The 10,413-nt window shown below is 36.1% G+C and overlaps 1 protein-coding gene across 1 annotated transcript; it reads left to right on the top strand.

The window, feature by feature from the left end:
- The first annotated feature begins 8,325 nt into the window (after positions 1-8,325).
- On the top strand, positions 8,326-9,988 carry LOC122040263 (exopolygalacturonase-like). Its single transcript, XM_042599592.1, has 6 exons — positions 8,326-8,458; positions 8,527-8,667; positions 8,737-8,913; positions 8,978-9,267; positions 9,344-9,572; positions 9,656-9,988. Exons 1-6 carry the CDS (start codon positions 8,327-8,329, stop codon positions 9,878-9,880), a joined length of 1,194 nt encoding a protein of 397 aa, XP_042455526.1. The 5' UTR covers position 8,326; the 3' UTR covers positions 9,881-9,988.
- The last annotated feature ends 425 nt before the right edge of the window (positions 9,989-10,413 follow it).

Below are 10,413 nucleotides of genomic sequence, written 5' to 3'. Positions count from 1 at the left end.
CTATCTGGTCGGCCCGTTAACCTAGCAGGGTTTCTTGCCAGATATCTGATCGGCCCGTTGACCTATTTGGACTTTGTACTGCACACTTAATCATGTGATTAGATCACAACAGAACCTAACTTAACTTATTTGTCATTTATCAAAACCTGAGTTAGACCGTTAGTGCAAATTGCACCAACATATTGTCCTGCCCAAGTGCTTACGGTTTATTGATAATCATCTGCTAAGATACAACGACTTGTGTCTTGAAATAGGAGCACTTTAAATTTCGAGTCTTGTCGAACTTTTGAAGCCTTGAAACTCTTAAGAGAAGAGAGAGAGAAGAGAACCCAATAGGAGAATTCACAACTTGAGAATTGAGTGAGTTGAGTGGAAGGAATAAGATTTGTTTTATAGGGATGAAGGGTTACTTCCAAAAGGTGAAAGATATTTTCCAAGAGGTGAAAGGATACAGGATGTGTCTTTCCCCTTAAACCTTTTCACTTAAACCTTTCATTATGATTAATTAATTTAATTGATTAATTTGATTAACAATTTACTTAATCTATTGTAAATATTAATTAATCAATTAATTAATATCACAATGATCAATATTTTAATTAATTAATTAATCAATTAATCATTAAAATTAATTATAATTTCCTACCCTTCAATGGTTAGTTAGCGCTCATCCATGAATCCAACTCGTATGCGAGTCAAACTTTCGTCCGATCATATCAGACCAACCCTTCATTAGACATTAATTTCTCATTCACTCGAAAAATTAGTTTACGACGGTATACTCATGAAATAGTTGTCTTATTCCTAATGGTCACGAAAACTAATTTTCCAACAATCCCCACATGAAGGAAATTATGGATAAATTTCAAGTCTCAAACAAGAGTTTTATCAAGAGAGGTAGCTTGTGGCTTTGAACCTTCCGTAGTGGAATATGATCGAATTTACTTGGTTGTCCAATAAACTATGTCTTGAATTGTTCAGCTGTTGGTGTAAATCAAGACAATCAAATCCACACAATAGCTCCTAGGCTTTTATTAGTTCTCTATCGTGTCCATGTTGACCATGGACAAAATTTAAGATTCATAAGTGTTTCATTGAAGCAGTCTGTCTTCACACTTATATAGGTAATCTCTTATTAAGAGTATCTTGTAATAATACTATATTATACACTTTACGATATAATATAGGAATCATAAAAACTTTTGTCTATCCTTTACTTATTTTACAGGTTGCACCTTTTGTCTCCAGGAATAAGTTGGAGTAATTACTCCTAGGTGCCTCGAATCTTGTAGCTTAGTTGTTCCTTTTGAACCATGATATTTGGATCTCCAGTTTGTTAGTACCACAGGGTAATTTTGATGTGGTCAACTAAGTTTAGTTAGATCTTATTGTGTTTGATCCTTGTGTCTAAGTGTGCAGGAGCTTAGAAACATAAGAAGTTGAGCGGAAGACGCAGCTAGTGAAAAGGATGACACAGGAAGGGAGTCGACAGGCTCGGTGCATCCGAAGGACGAGATGCTATGGAAGAGTACACCGGCAGACGAGAAGGATGCATACAACGGTCCAAGGAATGAGAAGACGAGGAGGAAGGTTGCTCGAGGAGAAGGTCAGAGTTGGGTTCGGGTGAGCTCAACTCTAGTTAGCCGGAGAATCATCTACGCGAAGAGATCAGTATTGAACTAAGTTGCCCTATGGAAGGTGCCTTCCATGGCTGGAAGACGCCTTCAATAAACAGTATGAAGAAGCCTTCTAGCTTTTGAAGGCGCCTTCCTATAGCCTTTAATCACAGATAAAGTTTTATCCACAACGGATAAAACTTATCCAATGGAAGACACCTTGGACCTCATTAGAGGCACCTTCAAGCTATGGATAGAGTTTTTAGGGGCTATAAAAAACCCCTGGACCTAAGAAATAATCAACAACTCCTATATTCATTTCATATCTCATGTTTTAGTATTCAAAGAGTGTAAGAGGCTTCTCCACCTTCAACGAAGGAGACTTTTTTAGTGATTTCATTTGTCTTGGATTAACAACAACTTAGGTTGTAACCAAATAATTTCTTAGCCTCTTTTATTTTTAGTTGTTCAATTTCTTTTGTTATAATTATACTACTAATTCAAGTTGGAAGACTAGGAAAGGTTAATTTTTGTTATATAGGCAATTCATCCCCCCCCCCCCCCCTCCTCTTGTCGGCATTGTTGTGCCAACAAGTGATATCAAAGTTCAACCACTTCAGAATGACTAACCGCTGACTGAAGTACAAAGAAGATGGCCGGACTGAGCATTTATCTGCCGAAGTTCAAGGGAGACTTCCCGTAATGGAAACGTCGGATGGAAGTATTTTTTAAAATGGATTTTGAAATTCTCGTAATTATGAAATATGATTTTGTAGTCCCCACGGACCAACAATGAGCTGAGAAATAGGAGTATTCATGGACAAAGAAAGAACAAGCGGACTTCATAGCAAACGGATGAGCCGAATTCCATCTGCTGAGCGTGCTACCTCCGAAGGAAGTCAACAGAATCGATGCCTACAAATCTACAAAGGAACTTTGGGAGAAGTTCCTAAAGCTACATAAAGGAACTTTTGAAGTAAAACTCGCGAAATGGGACCTGCTCCAGATGCAAATCAGCAATCTACGAATGGCAAAAGGCGAATCGGTTGCTCATCTACACGGAAGAATCAAGAAACTAATCACCGGACTAACGAACCTCGGAGAAACGGTAACTAATCAGGACACGCAAATATGCTTTAAATGTGTTCCGAAGAACATCAGAATGGACATCTATAGTAGAATTCTACTATATCTCCAAAGATCTCGAGGTAAGTACATTAGAAAATATATCTAGGTGTGCGGGACAAAAGAAAGTGACCAAGTCAAAATCTAGCATTGTAAGCCTAGAAGGGCGGACCAAATTCAGACTACGAAGCATCCATCGACGCAGATGAAGCAGTATTATTGGTAAAGAAATTTAATAGATTTATTAAATCTAATAAATTCAAGTCACAGACGAAAAAGGACTTTCGGAGTAAAAAGAAGATTCGATGTTATAATTGCCAAGAAGAAGGGCACATCAAAGACGACTGCCCAAACTGAAAAAAAAAAGAGAAAGATAAGGGTAAAAGACCATCAAGATCGAAGCTCAAGAATTTAAAGGCAACATAGGATGAATATTTGTCCTCCGAGTCTAAGATCGAGGCCTACGCTGAACTAGCTCTACTGGTCGACCACCAAGAAGAATTTGAAAGTAGTTCAGAGATGAGTATTGATAAAGGGGGAGGATCTTCAGAAGAAAGTTGCGATGAAGGGGGAGCATCAGAACATGAGGTAAGTAAAGTACGTGTCTTACCGCCTAAAAAGTTATTTCAATTTATTAAGGTACTCTCCAAGGATTTAGTAAAACTAGAAAGAGAAAATGCTAAGATAAAACTAACCTTAGCTAATTCATGCCCCATAATAATGTATGATAATCTAAGAATAAAAAATGATAAATTGAAGGCACAAATAGAAAAACTAAAAAATGACTATGCATGTTTGAATAGTTGTCGAAAATTAAAATTTAAAAATTATGATAAAATCAACTGATATATTAGAAATCACCCGGGATAGATCAAGAAAATCTCTAGAAATTATGTATTTCTAAAACTTTTAATAAATCCAGTAGGTAAGAATCTATATTGAGTTTCAAAATCTTTTTTAAATTAAATTTTATTTTAAAAATTATCTCAATTAGAAAAATATTTTTTTTCTGTTCGTATTTTGAATTAAAATTTTTTCTATCTGATGATTTAATCTATAAACAATTTTTTTTTAAATTTTTAATTGTTGCGTAATTTGTTTTATATAAAATTATTAACGAAAAGCATACTTTGAAATTTAAAATTATTTTACATACTAAAAATTCAAAAAATCCTATTTTCTGTGATAAAATATAATATTATCTGTTAAACGAAAAATATTTGAAATTTTTTTACCATTAAACTATTTTTTATTAATTTATTAATGAAAATGGTATATTAAAAATTAACAATAATTTTAGGGTTTTTTTTAAATTATTCTTCTGTGATGAAACATGATATTCTATGTTCATACAAATTTTTTTTTAATTTTTTTAATATTATCTGAATTATTACGAATTATTTTGTCAAAATTATATTTTAAAATTAAAAATTCAAAGTAAATAGAAATTTGAAAACTTAGAAAACTATGTGTTTTCCACATCTTAGAAAACTAGTATGACAATTATTTCTGAAAAATATCAGCTTACTGAAAATTCTTGTTATGTACCCCTAGAAATAGGTTTATGTTATTTTTCTTTTTTTTTTTTATGTGATCAAAGGGAGAAAATAAGTACAAGGAGGAGTAAGGACATTCTTTTGTTTTTTTACGAAGTTTGCATTTTTTTTTAATTCGCTTAATTCCCATAATTTTTATCCTTGTATTTATATTTACAATTAACTTGTTTAATTCATTGGTTTACTATATTATTGTAATTTTAACCCTAATTTGAACTTGGGTTGATACACATCAAAAAGGGAGAGATTGTTAGTACCCGAGATAGTTTTGATGTGGTCAACTAAGTTTAGTTAAGTCCTGTTTTATTTGATCCTTATGTCTAAGTGTGCATGAACTTAGGAACACAAGAAGTCTAATGGAAGAAGCAGCTAGCGAGAAGGATGGCATGGGAAGGGAACTGACGGATTCGGTGCATCCGAAGGACGAGATGCTGCGGAAGAGTACACCTACAGACAAGAATGATGTGCACGGCGGTCCGAGGGACGAGAAGCTAGGGAGGAAGGCTGCTCGAGAAGAAGGTAAGAGTTGGATTCGGGTGAGCTTAACTCCAGTTAGTTGGAGTACCACCTACGCGAAGAACAACACTAAGAGACCAGTGTTGAGTTAAGTTTCCTTGTGGAAGGTGCCTTCCATGAATAGTACACAGGCTCCTTCCAGCCTTTGAAGGCGTCTTCCGATAGTCGTTAGCCGCAAATAGAGTTTTATCCACAGCGGATAAAACTTTTCTGATGGAAGGCGCCTTGGACCTCATTGGAGGCGCCTTCAAGTTGCGGATAAAGTTTTCCAGGGGCTATTAAAAGACCCATAAACCTAGAAAATAATCAACAACTCATTTATTCATTTCCTACCTTATTTCTGAGCGTTCAAAGAGTGTAAGAGGCTTCTTCACCTTCCACAAAGGAGACTTTTTTAGTACTTTTATTTTTTTTTTATTAACAACCACCTAGGTTGTAACCAAGTAATTTCTTAGCCTCTTTTATTTTTAGTTATTCAACTTCTTTTGTTATAATTGTACTACTAATCCAAGTTGGAAGATCGGGAAAGGTTAATTTTTGTTATATAGGCAATTCACCCCCTCTTGCTGGCACCGCTACGCCAACACAGTCAACATGGTTGGGTTATCACTACTTGATTTAAATGTTAAGTTTTAGACTCATTCTCCTAGACATACAGTATAATTGATCTCTTGGTAGGCCTAGTGGATCTACATAATTCTCCATGTTTAATGGAGATTTTAACATTAGAGATCTACTGCTTTTAATGGTATTAAGTCATTTCAAAACTTACCATTTTACACTAGTCCCCTTCTCATAATTTCTTAGGTACCATAATGTATCATATATATTGGCACATTATTTAACCCCCACATTTATAGGCCTCATTAGAAGGTTTATAGCATTTCAATGTCTTATAGAGATTTTTCATTTCTATCTCATCGAGACTTGTGGTTTATCGAGAGGATAATTTCCCCATAATTTTTAGAATAAACCCAAAACTTATCAACATAGATTTATCATCTTTTCAATGTTTAAGCCACCACTATTGAATTGAGGTGAATGTAATATAGTCGATTATTGAATATTGCTCTTCCTTAAGAAACATTCCTTGTGTAATATCATGCATTCTCTCCCTCAATCATCATGGATGATCTTGCTTAGTTGATTTTTGTAATCACATTTTCAGTGTTTTATTAAACACTTCAAGGGCCTCAATCTTGCTTAAAAGCAAGTCTCCATAACTTCAATCTTCTGATTTCACCAAGTTAAAATTGCGGTTGTCTAATCAGGATGATGATCACGATTACACTTATTATCAAAAAAGTACTCAATCTAGAAAGTATGCATCACTTGATCTTCTAATTTCACTGGGCTAGAGCTATGATCGTCTAATTGGAGTGTTGACCAGGATTGACTCAAGAGGTATACATTCCTTGGTCTTCCAATCTCATTGAGCCAAACTTGTGATCATCTGATCAGAGGCTGACCAAGATTGTATTTAGGATTGTATTACTCTTTAAGAGACATTTGACTCAAGAAGTATACATCCCTTAGTCTTCCAATCTTATTGAGCCAAAGTTGTGGTCATCTGATTAGAGTGCTGACCAGGATTGTATTACTCTTTGACATTTACTTGACTTAAGAAGTATATATCCCTTGGTCTTCCAATCTTATTGAGCCAAGGTTGCGATCGTTTGATTGGAGTGCTGACTAAGATTGTATCACTCTTCGAGAGATACTCGACTCAAGAAGTATATATCATTTGGTCTTCCAATCTTATCGAATCATAGCTATAGTTGTTTGATTGGAGTGCTGACCATGATTGCATTTATTCTTCACGGTGGCCACTCCTCAAATTTTGTGTTTAAGAAGTGTATCAGGTATATGAATAAAGGGTGAAAGAGAGGTGAATGGGAGGCAACGACATAGTTGCCTCTCCTCAACATAAACACATACATTTCGCCCTCTCGATATGAAATTCCTAGCTCCATCCTTGCTTCTTGGTATTGTCATTACCGACCTAATTTCGTCAGTCGTCGAGTTATCCCTTCAGATATTGACGCAACCGTTTTTGGGAAACTTATCCCTAAGGATAAGAGTATTATGGTCATGGTGAAGGCTAGGCCTTCTTTCCTTAAGACGATATTACCCCGCCCAAGTGCTTACGGTTTAATAGCAATTGTCTCCCAAGATACAACAACTTATGTCTCGAAAGTACTCCAAATTTTGAGCCCTATCGAACTTTCGAAGTCTTGAAACTCTTAAGAGAGGAGAGAGAGAAGAGAACCCAAAAGAAGAATTCACAACTTGAGAATTGAGTGAGTTGAGTGGAAGGAATGAAGTTTATTTTATAGGGATTAAGGGTTACTCTCAAAAGGTAAAAGGTTTATTCTAAGAGGTGAAAGGATATAAGATGTGTCTAACCCTTTTCACTTAAACTTTTTCATTATAATTAATTTATTTAATTAACTATTTATTTAATTTATCGTAAATATTAATTAATCAATTAATTAATATCACATTGATTAATCTTTTAATTAATCAATTAATTAATTAATAAAATTAATTATAATTTTATATCCTCAATAGTTTCAACTACTCGAGTTAATGTTCATCCATGAATCCAACTCATATGCAAATTAAACTTTCGTCCGATCATATCAGACCAAGTCTTCATTAGACATTAATTTCTCATTCACTCGAAAAATTAATTTATGATGATCTACTTATGAAATAGTCGTCTTATCCCTAATGGTCACCAAAACTAATTTTCTAACATCCTCAACATTAAATTGACAGTTTAATGTAAGGTTTTGAGAAGGATGTACTATACATAATTTTATTCTATTTTACAAAAGGTTATTTTTGAAATTTAAACTTATGACCTTTAAATTATATTATAATAATTTTATCATATCTTTAAATTATATTATAATAATTTTATCGTTACGTGGTGACTCTCCTTCAAACCCCTGCTCAAATTTTCTTGCGATAGCACTATAAACTCCTCCACACTAACAATCCACACTAACAATAGGAAACCAATTTCCTTGCAATAGCATCTATAAACCTCTCCGCCATACAAATCTTGAATTACTTTGATAATATTAAAATTAGGATAAGCATGACGTGGAGAAAAAGATAAACTTCTTAATCATGATTTCCTAATTGTTTCAATTATAATTAGCTATAAGAAACCTGAACTAAAATTAATGAATTAGTACATTACTTAAAGCATGATCGATGATCCAAAATTCTCAAACTAATAATTAAATAGTAAACCATTTCGCAAGTTCTTCGTGGCGTGATGGCGATGCAAGAGCTAGCGATAATCAAGGATCAAGGAGCTCCCTCGCTATTTTTGGCGATCAGAGAGCAGTATAAAAATCGCTTCTCATCGATCCTTTTAATCACAACATCAACTCTCATTTCGATCAATAAAGCAATCCCAGAGATTTCACGCAAAAAAAATATAAAAAAATAAAAAAGTGAAGAAAAAAAAAAGAAGAATTAAAGAAGAAATCATTGGAGATGGCAATGAAGATGAAGCTGGTCATCTTCCTCTGCTTCCTGTGCCGCGGCGTTGCACCGGCGAGCGCGAGCGGAACGTACAATGTCATGGATTTCGGCGCCAAGGCCGACGGCACCACCGATGACAGCCAGGTTCGGAGTCTCTGCTCATCGCCTGTTTGAGGTTTTGCCTGACTCGTTTTGCCTGGCTCATGATGCAGGCATTTTTGGCCGCATGGAAGGAAGCCTGCAACTCCTCTGGACAGGCCAAGGTCTTGGTACCTGTCGGGACATACTTCCTCAACCCTGTCGAATTCAGAGGCCCTTGCCCAGGCGTCCAGGACTTGACATTCCAGTTCCAGGCAAGCTCATATCGCATCGAGCACGACAGTCACACTCTTTCTTCATCACTGCTCCGTTTATGAATGCAGGGAACAGTGAAGGCGTCGACAGACTTGAACAAATACAAACAGACCCATGGTTGGGTGGCGTTTTCGCATGTCGACCGCTTGACCTTGACCGGCGGAGGGACCTTCGATGGCCAAGGAGCAGTCTCTTGGCCACTCAATAACTGCCCCAAGCAAAAGGACTGCACTCCTCTGCCAACGGTATTCCTTCCGTTGCTGTCTAAAATTTTCAGTTTCACGAGTCTCAATTCCTTTATGCTTGCAGTCACTCAGCTTTGTGAACACAAACAACACTTTCGTCAAGGATATAACGTCCATGAATAGCAAGTTCTTCCATGTAGCTTTGATGAATTGCAATAACTTTAAAGGCAGTGGGATCACCATCAAGGCCCCTGTCAATAGCCCCAACACCGATGGCATTCACCTCGAAGGCAATTCCGGTGTGACCATTTCGAGCTCGAACATCGGCACAGGCGACGACTGTGTCTCCATTGGACAAGGCAACTCTTTTGTCACAGTTAGCGGGATCAATTGTGGTCCTGGCCATGGCATCAGGTTAACTTCCACATACAAACTATGTGTGTTCGATTCGATAATTCACTCATACTGCTTCTTAGCTTCTTTGTAATAGTGTTGGGAGCTTAGGAAGGTATAACACCGAGAAGGATGTCGAAAATATCCTTGTGAGAGATAGCACCTTCATTGGAACACTAATGGGAGTTCGTATCAAGACTTGGGTTAACTCGCCTATTCAAACTACAGCTAAAAACATTACCTTTGCAAATCTCATCATGAAGAATGTTGGAAATCCCATCATCGTCGACCAAACTTACTGCCCCTATTCAAATTGCGACAACTCGGTTTGTATAAATGGCTATATGTAGACCATTGCAGCTAGCTTCATTGAATCACTAAGATACTTTCTTTGTGCACATTTTGATAGGTGCCTTCCCGTGTGCAACTAAAAGACATCACGTTCAAGGACATTCGGGGAACAGCGCAATATAAGGAGGCAATAACACTAAAATGCAGCAAAGGGTTTCCGTGCCAAGGGCTTAAACTTGAGAATGTTAACCTCCAAAGTTCTGGCACACAGAGTGCAGGGTCTGTTTGTCTTAATGCTCGAGCAGTCTATTCTGGCCAAGTCAATCCTACTCCTTGCAATTGATGACAAATAAGAAGAAGAAGCTCATATAGTTTGAATGATTAGGTGCATTTTTAGTTGCAGCCAAGCTTTGCTGGACAAAGATTAAGGTTTTGGCAAAGGATTTCTAAAGTTAAAGAGTTGATGTATGAAGTTTCATTGTAATGAAGTGGTGGCTTTCACTTAGTCACCCTTATTATGTTATTTGATTTTGATTAAATTGAAAAAAAAAGTGCTTTCATTCTAAAGAAAATCTTTGTGATCGTTGTGAGTTTGTCCATTGTGGTGCTTGCGCGTTGAAATTTTTTCAGTTTTTTGTGATGTATTCGACTAGCACTGGTAGTGTTGTCATCAGTGTTTGTGTAAAATTACTTTGTTTGCATGAATGTAAATCATTGGACACATTCTTTATGTATTTGTAAGGGGCTTCTCATGTGCAATCAAGAGATGTCAAAGATTAAGAACATTGTGTAGGTCCTGTGCCCTACAAGTAGTTTAGAAATTTTTTGCTTACTTTTCAAACTTAGCAAGGATAGACAATTAATTAAAGCAAGAAT

This window comes from Zingiber officinale, chromosome 2A (assembly GCF_018446385.1).
Source record: "Zingiber officinale cultivar Zhangliang chromosome 2A, Zo_v1.1, whole genome shotgun sequence".
Taxonomy (NCBI): Eukaryota; Viridiplantae; Streptophyta; class Magnoliopsida; order Zingiberales; family Zingiberaceae; genus Zingiber; species Zingiber officinale.
The sequence above is the reverse complement of the archived record's forward strand: the minus strand, read 5'-3'. Positions and strand labels throughout refer to the sequence as shown.

Excerpts from the sequence above, each read along its gene's own strand:
- LOC122040263 (XM_042599592.1), top strand. The coding sequence starts at position 8,327 with ATGGCAATGAAGATGAAGCTGGTCATCTTCCTCTGCTTCCTGTGCCGC. Across the intron at positions 8,914-8,977 it reads ACTGCACTCCTCTGCCAACG|TCACTCAGCTTTGTGAACAC; the intron begins GTATTCCTTCCG and ends TTATGCTTGCAG. Across the intron at positions 9,268-9,343 it reads GGTCCTGGCCATGGCATCAG|TGTTGGGAGCTTAGGAAGGT; the intron begins GTTAACTTCCAC and ends TCTTTGTAATAG.